Raw genomic sequence first — 15,841 nt, 5'->3', positions numbered from 1 at the left:
AATTACATTTGTTCTAAGGTATTGAAATGGGTGTTTATACTTATATCTTTTATGCAAGTGATCGTGGACTTCTAATCCAGATATAGGCCTACTAATGGAGATACATTCATGAGAGATGTTACGATAAAGTAGTGTAAGTAGTAATTAATTGACTTCATCATCAGGTGACTTTGCTACACAGTAGTTGGTTTTACTTAAAATCAGACAGCTTTTTGTATCATTCAACAGAAATCACATTTTTTATTAATAGGCCTATACTTTTTTTAGAACAAATAACTTCATACTAAAACTTAAAATTCTTACAGGTGCTGATTTGATATTTGCTACAAACTTGAAGAGAAATCAGGATTACCATGGTGCTATGAACAGCGAGAAATTTCAGATGTGGGTGAAGACGCAATTAATCGTAGGATTAAGAAATATAGGACCCTGTGTTATTGTAATGGATAATGCACCATATCACTGTAAGCTTGTTGAGCATCAACCAACAACGAAATGGAGGAAGGATCAATTAGTGGTAATTATACTTAATTGAATATTTCCTTCTACTGAATGATGTTTAATGATGTTACAGAAATTAATTTTTATTTTTCCTTTAATTTACAGTCATGGTTAAGGCAGAATGGAGTTTCTCCACCAGAAAATGCCACAAAAGATGAGCTGCAAAGGTTGTGTAATATGAATCGAAGTCACTTAAAGAGGTACAGAAGCACGTAAACATAAGTTTAGATAATGTTGTTTACACTCGTGTATTTGACTTTCATGTATGCATAACAATATTTCTCTGTTTCTTTAAAACCAGGTACATTGTTGACGAGATGCTGCACAGTGAAGGCCATACTGTCTTACGACTTCCTCCATACCACTCATTTTTCAATGCCATCGAATTTGTATGGTCTGTGGCAAAACAGTATTATAACAAAACAGTGGCTTCAAGACCTGGTCACGGATTGGACAGAGCTACAGCTGTGTGGAAAGAATCTCTTGATCAGGTAGGCCAAGTGGAAATGTTATTTATTGGATATATGCAAGTGGAGTTTATAATATACTTGTCAGGTTGTGATACTTCAATATATCCTATAGGCGACAGCAGAGATGTGGAGAAATGAAGTAAAACACACTGAGAAGAAGATTGTCGAGTTCTACAATAATGAGGTGAGAGGTCTTCCTGAAGTGGAGGAACTAGTCATTCATCATGGAAGCAGTGAATCGGAGGAGGAAGATGAAGAAGATGAAGAAGAAGAAGAAGAAGAAGAAGAAGAAAGAAGAGAAGCCGAGGAGTTAGCTGTACCATTGTAAGAGCCATTCCATGAGATTAAGAATGTTATAACTTTGCTGGGAAATAATACATTTCTGATTGCCCCGTCCTTTCTGATATAACGAAGTTACATTTCAAAATTGTGGGAATTGTGTATCTACAAGTTACAGGGCGGTATAGATGTGCAGGTGGGGATCAGTGTCCAATCGGAGTGGAATTATCTAGAACTGCTGTGGCGCAATGTGATGAGGAGCGGGCAAGGGGGGGAGAGAGAGAGGGAGACAGCACTCTGTCACCAATACACGATGTAAACATTGTACGCCTGTTAAAATACTGACATAACTTAAATTTTATACACTATCTAATGGTTTTCCACAGTTCTCTGAAAGTCACAACTCACGTATACTGTATATATATAGAGAGAATTACATATAAAAATACCTGTGTACACAATAAGTAGCCCACATATTAAATATAAATCAATTTGCTTTATGTCGCACCAACACAGATAGGTCTTATGGCGACAAAGAGGATAGAAGAGATAGGAAAGGGCTAGAAGTGGGAAGGAAGCGGCCGTGGTCTTAATTAAGGTACAGCACAAGCATGTGTCTGGTGTGAAAATGGGAAACCACCGAAAACCATTTTAACGGCTGCCGACGGTAGGATTTGAACCCACCATTCCCCGAATGCAAGCTCATAGCTACGCGACCCTAAACGCACGGCCAGCTAACTCGGTCATCTTTGAAAATGTCTTTTTCTATCAGCAGAGGCTTTTTTAAAATCGTCATATTTTGTATAGGCTACAGGAGATGTACAGTAGCCCACTGGTTTTCTGATTAAACATCATTTATTTAATCTATTGCATCAGTCTACTTACATACTCACTGTCCACGTACATCGGTAACCTCGTGATTCGATTATTGAAGTATTGTGCAATGATGCGACATACAAACTAAGAGAATACCGAGTGGTTCTTCCAAATATAAAACAGACAATTTCGAGTGGTCATGAGCATGACTCATAGTCATAGGGTAGGCTAAATAATAATGTTATTGGCTTTATGTCCCACTATCAACTTTTAGGTTTTTTTTGAGACGTCGAGGTGCTGGAATTTAGTCCTGCAGGAGCTCTTTTATGTGTCAGTAAATCTACTGACATGAGGCTGAGCACCTTCAAATACCACCGCACTGAGCTCGGCCCTGCCAAGTTGGGTTCAGAAGGCCAGCGCCTCGACCGTTTGAGCCACTCAGCCAGGTGTGGAGGCTAGAGAGCTGAGTTTAAGTAATTGTCGAACGTCAACTACTTATAAAGATACTGATTGATTAAACTAATACAGTAATTAGAATAACCTAATTGACTACCTACTTACAACCTAGGTACTTTGGAATTGTGTTCTATCTTTTTAACACTGCAAATAAATCCATGTATTGTTTAAAACTCCCTGTAAGAAGAGGACAGTGGATGCGAATAGGTATTATTTTCAAATGAGCTGAGCTCGAGAGTCCATTATAGCATACGATTTTTTCAGTGTACCATGACTCTGTATGTATTGCTTCAGAGGAAGTTCGGCTCCCCGCCAATGTCCAGTGTACCGATAATGAACCATGTGTGTGTTGTGTCTCACTGATCCATGACTGCGTACGATTCTTTCAGTGTGCCATGATTCACTGTGGCTCACTGCAGCGAAAGCTCGACTCCCCGCCAGTGTCCAGTGTGCCTATAAGGAGCCGTGTGTGTCGTGTGGCTCACTGAGCCGTGATTGTGCATGATTTGTGTGCCATGAGCTTGCCGTTCCTGTGAATCGATTCACTCGGACACTGAATGAATCGATACACTGCTTCGAATCAAGCACTCAGTAGCCTACACTAGTAGAGGTACATAGTACATTACCATTAAGATAGATAGCATTGCAAAGTAATTTGTCTTTACCATAATAACAATAATAATAATAATAATAATAATAATCGTATGGCCTCAGCTACCATGTGCAGACATTTCAAGTTGACGCCATCTGGCTGTCTGCTCGTCAATTTTGACGTTCCGTTATACTCTAGGCCCACTAGATGGCAGACCGAGTAAACCGAAACTCTCTTGGGCGTCTGTGGCTGAGATTTAATGAATTTTGTCGGGTAAACACCAAATGCGTCACCAGAGATCTTTTACATGCCGACATCGTACGACATGAAGTGTCGAATGGACTTTTTTCTGCCCTTCAAAAATCCGACTACCTCTGCCGGGTTTGAACCCGCTATATTGGGATTCGGAGGCCGTCACTCTACCACTGATCCACAGAGGCAGCTGTCTTTACCATGAAATACATCGTCGTCGTACATGACTGAATTACTATCAATATATCTTAGAGAAACTGTAATGTACATGAAACCGAAATTGAGTTAATTTCCACGATACATTCTTCCTATATAAAGGAGACCATGTAGCTTATCCACCTTCATTTCAGCCACATAAATATTCAGCAAAAATTGCAAAATCACATTAAAGGACAAATACAATTTTTTAAGTAGAAATAGTCTGGAACATAGATTAGTGAGGTTGGACATCCTGCGCGTCATCATTCAGGAGTCGCTGTTGAACATACTGTACTTGTCAAAACTAGTAAGTTTCTATTTTACACAATAATAGTGAAATGTTGATGAAGACGACATACACCCAGCCCCCGTGCCAGAGAAATTAACCAACGGTGGTTCAAATTCCCCACCCTGTCGAGAATCAAACCCACACCCTGTGACCAAAGGCCAGCACGCTAACCATTTAGCCATGGGGCCAGACAATAATAGTGAAAAAGCATGTTCACTGCAGCTATTGTTGACAGGATATTTCTTCTCTTTAAAGAACAATGAGTACCACGAATTAATATCCTGTTTTGTTGATTCCTGTAAACTTTGTATGTACGGTTTTGGTTCGCCAGTTCCTAGCGTATCTACTGAATGAAAACTTTGTAGACCAATGGATTCAGTTTTATGTTTATTGCCTTCAGTCGTCACGACAGTTTTTTCAATGACAACAGTCGCTCAATTACAAATCCTGTCAAACCTAACCTAACCCTGCGACAATCAGTGGTTTTCGATGGATCACTACCTAACCGGTCATTATAATTTGTTTTCGGTGGATCACAACCAAACCTGTCCCTATCAGTGGTTTTCGGAAGAATACAGTCGTTTTGTCACAAGTCAATACAGACTCTTGAATCAATGTGTGAAAATGGGAAAGTGTAGAAAACCCTCTTCAGGAATGCCAATCTCTAAGTCCATAGTCTTTTCAGCGTTGTCACACAGCTGAAATTCACTTTAGAAGTAATTGTAAAAAGTCGTATATAGGCTCTACAGATACATAGTACATTACCAATTCCATCTCGATTGCTATGATACGCACACTGCATAGCGGTTTTGCTCTATAGATAAATCATATTATAGTGAAAAAAAATTTGTTTAAAAAAAAATCTGTCTGGCATGAAGGTCCAGAAGGAAAATACTTTCATTGAATTCTTATTTATGTGCTCACCACCCTAGTAGGTTTAAATAAACCTTATAAATACGTTGTAAGACCCATTCTCGAATATGGATCTGCATGTTGGTTTAATAAATTCCCTAGAGAAAGTTCAAAGAAGAGCGATGCGTTTCGTAACTGGGAATAGAAGGAATACCATTAATTGGGAAAGTCTTGAATCTAGAAGAACTAGAGCTCGCCTGTGTGGTCTTTATAAGAGCTATACGGGAAGGGCTGCTTGGAGTTGTATTAGGAATAGGTTATAACCTCCCTCATTGTATCACTATTTGCAGCGATAGCCAGGAAGCGTTAAAAGCACTATGTGCAGTTAAAACAACATCAAAAATGGTATGGGAATGCCAAAGGATGTTAGATCAGCTGTGTGAATTTAGCTCAGTTACCCTATTACGGGTCCCTGGGCACACAGGTATCAGTGGAAATGAAGAAGCTGACAAACGAGCGAAACAAGGCTCAAAAGGTCCTTTTATAGGACCAGAGCCCTTCCTGGGAGTGTCACTCCGAAGCGTGAAACTGGTAATATCCCAGTGGACAAACCAGTCTCACTTAAGACATTTGGAAGAGGTTAACTATAGCAAGGCAGGCACGTGAACTTATCAAAGGGCCTAGCCAAAGTTATAAAAAGGTCCTGATAAATTTGAATAGGACCAGAATGCGAATGGTAGTTGGACTGTTGACAGGCCACAATACCTTACAGAGACACCTACACATCATGAAAATCAGTCAGGATCCGATGTGTAGAAGATGCGGTAGGGAGGAGGAGACCTCCGCGCATGTGTTATGTCAGTGTGAGGCTCTTGCAAGCACTAGACATCGATACCTTGGCTCACATTTCGTGAGCCTGGAAGACATCAGGAATGCCAACATCCGGGCACTGGTATCCTTTATAGGAGCACTAGGTCTGGACTAGGCAAACCCGTTTAAGGGACACAAAGGGTCTTCACAGACCTACGTGTGGAGCCCTGCGAAGGCAGGGTTCACCCATTCTTTATCTATCTATCTATCTAACCTCCCTCATACTTATCGAGAAATTATCATAAGCATAAAATTAGGGCCAGAAACCAGCATACGGATGTATTGGAAATAATTAAATTGTGTATGAAACTGTACATGATGCTGGATTTAGAATGACTAGTAGTATTTCTTGTAATATTTTTTTCCATGGAATTCCTTTTTGTACTTGAGTTGTTGTAGTTGTTGGGTAGTATGATTTAACTTTATTATCACTTGTAGTGTTAAGCTAGTAGTAAGTTCAATCTATAGTATTGTAATTTGTGGTGTTAAGTACTGGAAATACTTAAGTTGTGTGTGAATATGTATATAATGACACTGGATTTAGAAAGTTTAATTAGTAGTATTTCTTGCTTGTTGTAATGTTGTTGTTGTTGTTGTTGTAGGGTAATTACGGTTTAACTTCACTTTATTATCACTTATAATGTTAAGCTAGTAGTAAGGTCAACCTATAATATTGTAAGCCAAATTGTTAAGCACTGTAAATACTTAAGTTGTGTGTGAATTTGTATATGATGTTGCTCGATTTAGAATATTAAACTAGCAGTAATTCTTGTTATATTTTCCTTCCATATATCTGCTTCTTGTACTCTTGTTGTTTGTTTGTTTGTTTGTTTCTTTGTTGTAGTTGGGTAATTATGTTAACTTTATTATCACATTACTGTAAGTGACCGTTGCCACCGGGGTATTTCCCATTTGCAATTTATTAATAATAATAATAATAATAATAATGAGTGACAGAGGTTTAACGTAATTTGGAAGGAATGTTTTGCGTATGATAAATGAGTACCAGTTAACTATTGGGGGCAAAGGCGGTCATGCGTTGAGCTAACCACTCCACCCCACCCCACCAAGTGCCAACGTCATGGATAGTGGAAGCCTTCACCTTCCCCCTTTCCAATGGCTTTCATGGTTTGTACGGAGATGACTTTGCTTTTTGCTTTTTAAATATTAGTATTCATGTTTATTATGTTTGTTTATTCATACCCCTGCTTTGTAATTCAGTGACCATGGAATGGCTCTAAATGTTGTAAATTATATTTATATTTACTTGTATTTATTTCCTTTTTCCTTATTGCACACGTTTGTTGTTGTTATTGTTATTACTACTACATATCGCTTAACATGTAAATAAACTAATATTTAATGCAGTAAATAATGCTTATCTCTTCGGATTCATTTCTTCGTTGCGTATTCGTTTTGCTATGACAACATGACTTCTTTATGATATAAATAAATATAAAATAAAAGTATTTCTTCCCAAACATATTTGTTATACGTGCACCAATCAGAGAACCAACTAGGGAAGTACCTCTTACTAAGGTGCATAATGTTTTTGCATACATGTATAATTGAAGAATTGAAGATCCATATACAGGTAAGTGGGTCGCCCATGTGGTAGGCCTATTACGCGTCATAGGAAACTGAGTGAACTGGCTGTGCAGTTTGATCACATTGCTGTTAGCTTGGTTTCAGGAGATGGTGATGTATTCGAACCCCACAGTTGGCAGGTCTGAAGTTTTTTTTTGCCCGTCATTTTCATTTCAGGCTAGTGCTGTGTCTGTACGCTTATTTACATCTTAAATCCTAGCCCTCTTTCCTATCCAATTCTTGCATCACAACCTGTCTTCATGTGATTTAAGCCAATATATATGTAAAAATCTGGTAATGTTGTAAGCTTGAGATACACCAACTTGTAAGCTGAAAATATGTTTAAAATGCCAAATGCCGAAAACCGTAAAAGTTCTTAGTGGGATGTAAAGCTGTTAGCATTATTATTAAAAGGAAGGACATATGTCTTATGTGGTAAGTCCTTGAACTTGCAGAAACCGCAATGAATTATTCAATCTATATTCCCTCCCCCCTTTCTTTAAGAATGCAGTTATAGTAATGCATACATCAGAATCAGAATAAAGGCAGGAAATGTTTAACATTATTTTAAGCGAGTGAAGGAGAGAATGTATGACTAGCTCATGTTGGCGGATTCGAGTTCGGCGGTATTTGAAAGTGCTCAAATACTCCAGCCTCATGTCTAGATCTACTGGTACATAAAGAACTCTTGCGGGACGAAATACTGGCACCTCGGTGTATGTGAAAACGATAGAAGTAGATAGTAGAACTAATATTCAATTGTGCAGTGAGCTTGAAGCTGACCTAATTTCCGTTCACGTAGCTTGGCACATTAGTATTCCTATATGTTTCCTGATAACCGTGAAGATATACCAGCCTGCAGGCTGAAAATATGCCCAATCTCTCTCCTTAGGCTACGGGTTACCGGTATTGAAGAGAGAAGGAAATGTTCGCGCAAAAGAAAGGGAAGTCATTGGACTTTCGAAAATCACACTGCAAAGACTTATTAAACAAATTGCATCGTTTAACACGCCCCTATTTTCAAGAATATGGTTATAGTACGCCTACTGCATATCAAAATAAAGACAGATATATGTAACATTAATTTGAGTGAGAAAGGGTGTTTATTTCCTAAATTTCTCATTGAGCGTGGAAACCGACTTAATTATGAATATCTTGATTTATTTCATCTTAACTTTTATCATTTACTAGGGTAGGGAAACATTTATTATCGGTGTTTACATTGAGGTTAGTTTGTTTGGTTATGTCTGGTGATTTTAATATGTAACCAGGCAGGTTGGCAGCAGTGATCAGCCATTACAAAATAGAGAAAAGAAGAGCATCGGGCGGCGATATTTACTTTCTGGGGTATTTCGTTACGTGGCTATTACTTTATATCTTGCCCAAAGAGCTTCAGTGATCTCTTTACCTCTAATTTCCTCCATCTTGTAAAAGGGAGGACCAGTGTTATATAGTTCGTGTTGACTGATAGTTGTTCTTCCCGACACCAGTCCTTCACAAGATTAAGTAGTCTTTGCATGAGGTCCAGGATAACACTCATCCACCTTACCTTGTACCACAATCACTAGGTCATCTGCGTAACCTTGTGTATAAAAACCTTGTTCGTTGAGCAGAGCTATGATTTTGTTCACCACGAGGTTCCACAGTAGAGGAGAAAGAACTCCTCCCTGAGCACAGCCTCGGGTGGCCCTAACGTCAGCGTTTCTTCAAACAGGGTTGCTTTTATCTTCCTTCCGTCTAATATGGATTTAATCCATTTGACGACGGTTTTACTCACCTTGCTTTTTTCCAATAGGTTGTATTGCTGAAGGCTCCTTCTATATGTAGTAATGCCGCCAGTGAATTTTATTTATATTCTAGGCTTTCCTCTAGTTTACAAACCAACTGGTGGAGTGCTACTTCAGTGGATCTGCCAGGTCTATATGCAAACTGATTTTCGTGTAACGTTGAGTTCAGTTGCACCGTTCTTCTGATATATTTATCCAGAAGTTTCTCAATTGCTTTCAGCATGAAGGAGGTTAAACATAATGGTCTATATGCTTTGGCTTGGGCATAATTTGCCCTTCCAGGCTTAGGTATGAATACTGCTTTAGCTTCAGACCATGGTTTCGGCACGTGCCCTAAATCTAGACTAGCTTTGAAAAGGTCCGCCAGGGCATTAACGAGTATCTTCCGTCCTTCCTGTAGGAGTATCGAAAGTATCTCATCTGAACCCGGAACTTTTATAGGATGAAACGTGTCGATAGCCCATTTTTCATTTTCATGCTTTATTACGCTATTGGCACAGTTCCAGCCTGTTTTCGAGCTCCGGTCTCGGTTCCAACCGTTCCTTCTTCTGTCATCTCCTCAGCCAAAGGAAAGTGACACGCTATTAGTATCTCCAGCGTGTCCCTCCCCGCCTGAGTAAATGAACCATCTGGTTTCTCCAGTGTCCCCACTTGATTTATATGGGTTGCTTTCAGAAAATCTGGAGCCTTGCTGTTTCGGTGTGTGATTACACTTTCTCACAGAACAGTCTCGAAGATTTTCTTTTTGCTTTCCGTATCTCTAGGTTATACTCAGTGACTTTCCTATGATATACATCCCACATACCATTTCTAGATGATATTCTATACAACGTCCTAACCTCTTTTTCATTTTGGCTAGTTTGTTCTTCCACCACCTTACTTTTTTGGTGTTTTTCTTTTCTTTGAGAGGACAATTTTCATGGAATGAGTCTATAAGGGCCTCTTCTAATAATTCCACTGCCTCATCCAACACTTTCTGTACTCTCACGTTATTTGGATTTTTTGTACAATATTCCCTAGAACTTCTCGGTATCTGTCCCAGTTAGTTCTTTTTGGATCTCTGTACATCTCAATCCCACACAGTCTCGCATCTATTGCAAATTGGATATGCTGGTGTTCTGCCAATGATGGTTCTTCCAGCACCTTCCAATCTTTAATAAAGTTAGCAATATGCGTAGTGCTTAGTGTAATGTCTATTACCTCTCTACGATTTTTATTTATATGTAGTCTTGTTTTCTAGGTTTAGTATGGTCAACACAGTTTCAATAATAAACTCTAGTAAAGACTCACCTCTTGCATTGTAGTTCATGCTGCCCCGTGCCATGTGGTGTGAAATTGCATCTGCTCCAAGAAACAGGTGTTCGCCTTTCCTCTTTGCGTTGCAAATTACGTTCTCAACTTCGTCTGATGGGGGCAGATTAGTTGAGTCATATGGGAGGTATGCAGAGCCTATGGTTATTTCTCTGGGTCACTCCCAATTTCCAAGTTTAATCTTGGCCACGGTTAAGTCTCGTGAACAGTGTTCCTGCAACGTAAGATATTTTAAAATACTGTTCACAAGAAGACATGTTCTGGGTATTTCCGATGTTGTATCGTACATCAGCTTACCTCCAGATTCCGCCAGTCCTGCTACTCTGCCCTTGACTACCCATGGCTCTTGAATAAGGGCCACGTCAATAGCCTAGGACATGAACTTCCTGGCGAAATTGGCCACAGCTGATTTTTTAAGCTGAAGATTGGCCTGAAGGACCTTAAGCTCCATCTTTATCAACACTGGGTTTCGCTTTTCCCCTAATGACTTGAAACTTGATCTGCCCAAGTACGAGCTTAGCCTTAAGGCTTCTCGTTTTGAGCTCTTTGAAATCTCTTCCACCAAGGGCTAAAACGACTGTCCTTCCTGTCTTATCGATTGAAGTGACATTTAGCTCTCTCCACACTTGTGTTAGAAGTTTGGTATCGTGCTGATTGAATCTGACAGCAGTCTGCTCTACTGGAGCTTCTATTGCCATTTTTTGTTTTGAATCGGTGATAGCCTGTCCAATTGGGACTGGGCTTGCTCCCGGATCTGCTTTACTGGAGCTTCCTTGGCTTCCATTGATGTCAAAAAATTTTGAAATTGGTTCTTTATAAACATCAATATTTCAATCAATCATAGGATTTTTGCCACTTCTAGGGCCCTGAGCGTCGTTCTGACCATCCGCGGTGAGGCATAGAGCCAGACATTGTCGTCCCGTAACTCAGGCTCTCTGTAGAGAGTCCATGCCCCTCAGTCCTCCATCCAGCTGTCCGCGACTGGCCGGAACCTAGCCAGATTTGTTCCCCCTTCAGCAGGCCTACTCACGTGGTCTCCACTTGGCATTATCATGACTGAGTTCACAGCCATAACTTTACCCCTAGGTTGGGATGGCCCCTTTCCCAAACCACGGCTTGTCCAGGCTACGTAGAGCAAAGTGATTTGTTGGTTCCAGCACCCCGCAGTGAGCCTTCACCTCAATCACCAGCCCCACTTCACGTGAACCACCGTATCACCCATGTGGAGGAACCATAGATGCTCCTCTAGGATGTGTGGGCGAGGCCTCAACTTCCGAGCCTTGACTTGGGCTAGTAACAAATGTATCTGTTTTACACGTTTTTGAAACTGAGAAGAAGACAAGAGTTCAGTGTTTGCTAGGATTAAGGTCTGCATAATATAAAGAAATATTTTTAAGCAAGGACATATTTGAATTATATTCCGATCCAATGAACATGTAGTTATTGATGATGATTATGTACTTGAATAATAGAACAGGGATGGTGTATTAATGTGTTTAATTAACACTCCAGGTATCGTGGGGACGAACGTAAAAACATGAATAATAATCAGAGAGAATATAGATAATATCAGAAGCACAGAAGATCAATATATAAAAGTCTTCGAAACATAAACAAAGTTCAAGGATTATATAAACATATATGAGTTTATACACATATATTAATACTCGAGGCCACCGCACACTCCCTCCGCAGTGACAGCGTCCATGTATTTTCGAGGGAAGGTGACCCTTCGACCTGATCCGTGGTGCGGGTGTATTGGACTGAGTGCTGCCTGTCTTCTTCTGAAGGTTGACAGTCTTTAGAATGGAACTCGACGGAATGTCTAAAGTGGTTTCTCCAAATGTGTCTTCCTTGTTGTCCGATGATTGCTCTGCCAGAAGGAAGGCAGGTTTCAATCTGTCAATGCTAATAGTTAGTTTCCCTGTTGGCATCTCCACCTCGAAGTGTTTGTCACTGCGAGACAGGACTGGATATGGCCCGTCATATGGTGATTGAAGAGGTGTTATGACCGCATCATGTCGAACGAAAACGAACTTGCTCGTCATCAGCCGCGGATGAACAAAGATCTTTTTGTGGTCGTGATGCTCTGTTGGGACTGTTCCTCAACTGTTCCTTCAATTTGAAAACGAAGGTTGGGATGTCAGTTACTAACTTCTGTTCATTGAGAAATGCTCCTGGTAACCTAATTGTTGAGCCATAAGTCATTTCCACTGGTGAGGTATTGACTTGCGGAAAGACCAGAGGAAGCTTCGAAACCCAATCATCACACATCTGTGCCTTCAAAGCAGATTTTAATTGACGGTGCCAGCGTTCAATTTTTCCATTTGCTGCCGGATGATATGCTGTCGTTTTAATGTGGACGATGCCCAGTGAGCTTGTGAGGCATTTGAAAAGTTGACATTCAAACTGCCTTCCGCGGGCAGTAGTTATGATATGAGGCACGCCAAAACGAGATATCCATATTGAGACTATGGCAAATGAAACTGCTTCTGCTGTGATGTCAGCTAATGGAACTGCTTCTGGCCATCGGGAGAAACGGTCAATAATTGTTAGTAAATAGCGATATCCTTGTGATGGAGGTAGTGGTCCAACTACGTCCACGTTAATGTGACCGAATCTTGGTGCCGTTGGAGGATAATGTCCCACTGCACTGTTATTGTGTCTCCAGACTTTACTTCGTTGGCAAGGAATACATGATGATGTCCAGCTCTTTACGTCCTTTCTTAGTGATGGCCAAATGAAGTGCTTTTTTACTAAATTAATGGTTGCTTGAATCCCAGGGTGAGCTAGATTGTGTAGCGAGTTGAAAATTGCCTGTCGTAGTTGTTGAGGTACATATAGACGGATCATATCTTCAGTCATGTCGCAAACGAGTTCTTAACCATTGGGCAACATTATTGTTCGATGTGCAAGTGACGTATTCTTAATGTATGGAAGTTCTTCGTCACATTGTTGGCTTTCTGCTATTTCTTCCATGGTAACAGTTGGAGGTATAGTGAATGAAGCAATTCGTGAACAAGCATCAGCTGCGATGTTCTCCTTCCCAGTAGTGTAACGTATGTCTGTGGTGAACTGTCCGATGAAACTAATGTGTCGGATCTGACGTGGAGAAGCTTTGTCTGAACGTTGCTTGAACATGAAAGTGAGTGGCTTGTGGTCGGTGTAAATCGTAAAATTACGTCCTTCAAGCATATACTGAAAGTACTTCACAGCTGAGTAGGCAGCGAGGACTTCTCTATCGTAGGTTGAGTAATTCCTCTCTGCAGTTGTCAGTTTCTTACAGAAGAATGCTAATGGTTGCAGATTATTGCCTTTGATTTGTTGCAATGATGCACCAATAGCATAATCTGAGGCATCTACCATTAAAATTAGAGGTAAATTTGAAGATGGATGGGCTAGAAGTGCTGAATCTGCCAAGCTACTTTTTAGATCATTAAAGGCTTGTCGAAGATTTTCTGTCCAATTAATTTTTCTGTTGTCATTTATCTTAGTCCCGTGGAGAAGGTTCAAAAGCTCTGCTTGTTTAGTGGCTGAATTTGGCAGTGCTCTTCGGTAAAAGTTAATGAGGCCAAGAAACCGGCGCAGTTCTTTTATTGTGTTAGGTAGCGGATAGTCAACAATGGTTTGTATTCGCTCTGGTAGTGGTCTGATTCCTTCTGCAGATATCACATATCCCAGGAAAGGTACTTCTGTTGAACTGAAAATGCATTTGTTCAGATTGATTCTGATGTTGAACTTACTGAGGCGTTCGAAAAGCATTTGAAAATGCTTCTTATGCTCTTCTCCATATTGTGATGCCACTAGGATGTCATCTATATAACAGTACACGAAATAGAGGTCTCTGAGTATACTGTCGATATATCTTTGAAAAGTTTGAGCCGCATTATGGAGTCCAAATGGGAGTTGAAAAATTCAAACAAACCAAATGGAGTTATCACTGCTGTCTTAGGTATATCGTCCCGATGTACAGGGATGTGATGATAAGCTCTGATCAGATCTATTTTTGAAAATTTTCGTTTTCCAGGTAGTTGGCTGTTAAAATCTTGAAGGTTGGGTATAGGATATCTGTCAGGCTTGGTGATGTTCTAGAGAACACGGTAATCTCCACAAGGTCTTCAGGATCCGTCTTTCTTGGGAACTAAGTGAAGTGGACTTGCCCAGGCGCTCTTTGACGGCTGGCAGATTTTCATATCGATCATTTGTTGAAACTCTGCTTTAGCTGCTTTGAGTTTGTCTGGTGGTAGTCGTCGTGCCTTTGCTGCTACAGGATGTCCTTCTGTGACAATGGTATGGTAAACAGAGGTATCTGGTATGTCGAAATGGACGTTTTCATGGAGCAAGTTAGGAAATTTCTTTAGAATGTCAGCATGTTTTTGATCTGGTGGCATTACATAAACTGTTTCTATGCCCGAAACTTTAATCAAACCAGGCAACATCACGTCCAGAGCTGGCTATGTGGACCGCCAACCTCCGCTAGGAGAAGGCGCCTCAAGAAGAAGAAGGCGTCTCTGCTGACGTTAATGGGTCAATGATACGCCTGTTCTTTAGATCTACTATAAGGTTGTAATGGTGAATGAAGTCGGCTCCGATAATCGGTTATTGCACATCTGCAGTTATGAAATTCCATGTGAAATTGCGCCGTAAGCCCAAACTGAGTACTAGTAGACGCTGTCCGTAAATATTAATACCAGTGCCGTTTGCTGCATAAAGTTTACGATCTGTTTTCTTGGGGCGATCACAATCCGAAGGCGGAATCACAGAAATGTCAGCTCCGGTATCGATTAGGAAATGACTTCCGCTACTTCTGTCTGTGAGAAATAGGCGGCGTGAAAAATGACTCCGATCACCTGCCGCCGCTAGTGTGGAGCGTTTTAGTTTGACCGCACGTTGGAATTCTGAGCGGAAGGTGGTTGATATGAGCATGGGCTCTGACATTTCTTTGCCCTGCTGCGATATTTAAAGTGATACCAACATAGTGCTCCATTAGGATTAAAACACTGGGCTGACCGCGACCTGTCTCGTGATCTTCTTGGTGAAGAACGAGATGATCATGAGCTACTTCTTGAAGACCGTGACAACGTTTTCAATTAATTGATTTTCAGTGTTAATTCAGCGATCTGCATTTCTAGTCTTGAGATACGATCGTTACTGACATCATTTATTTTATTGACTGCAATGGTGGGTGGTGCCTGCACGGTTTGAGCACAAACATTTAATCCCGGTTGTGAAATTTCAACAATTTTGTCAGCCATAGTGGCTATGGTGTCCAGATTAACTTTACTCGTAGCTAATATAGAACGTGCGGTAACAGGAAGCCGCTGCATAAATATGGTTTTCAAAAAATCGTCCTTGACTTGCGTACCGGCTAAAGTTCGCATCTCACGCAAGAACTGAGTGGGCTTCTTATCACCTAATTCTAATTCTGTTAATAATTTCGTCACTTTCCTATTCTCTGACTCTTCAAATTCCTGAATTAGTCTTGCTTTAAGCTCTGTGAACGGAGTGGTAGATAATGGTCGAGATAAGTCGGAAATTAATTCCACAATATCCGCTTCTAATGACGCAACAACATGATTAA

General features: G+C 40.5%; 1 protein-coding gene across 1 annotated transcript; it reads left to right on the top strand.

Moving 5' to 3' along the window:
- Window positions 1-814: 814 nt before the first annotated feature.
- Window positions 815-1,445, top strand: LOC137498428 (calreticulin-like). The gene is made up of 2 exons (XM_068225928.1): window positions 815-992; window positions 1,084-1,445. The coding sequence occupies exons 1-2, from the start codon at window positions 819-821 to the stop codon at window positions 1,297-1,299; spliced, it is 390 nt and encodes a 129-aa protein (XP_068082029.1). The 5' UTR covers window positions 815-818; the 3' UTR covers window positions 1,300-1,445.
- The last annotated feature ends 14,396 nt before the right edge of the window (window positions 1,446-15,841 follow it).

The sequence above is a fragment of the Anabrus simplex genome, chromosome 2 (genome assembly GCF_040414725.1).
Source record: "Anabrus simplex isolate iqAnaSimp1 chromosome 2, ASM4041472v1, whole genome shotgun sequence".
Lineage (NCBI taxonomy): Eukaryota > Metazoa > Arthropoda > Insecta > Orthoptera > Tettigoniidae > Anabrus > Anabrus simplex.
The sequence above is the reverse complement of the archived record's forward strand: the minus strand, read 5'-3'. Positions and strand labels throughout refer to the sequence as shown.

Bases quoted from the DNA above. Each gene is read 5' to 3' on its own strand.
- LOC137498428 (XM_068225928.1), top strand. From the start codon at position 819: ATGCTGCACAGTGAAGGCCATACTGTCTTACGACTTCCTCCATACCAC. The intron at 993-1,083 runs GTAGGCCAAGTG...TATATCCTATAG, and splicing joins GGAAAGAATCTCTTGATCAG to GCGACAGCAGAGATGTGGAG.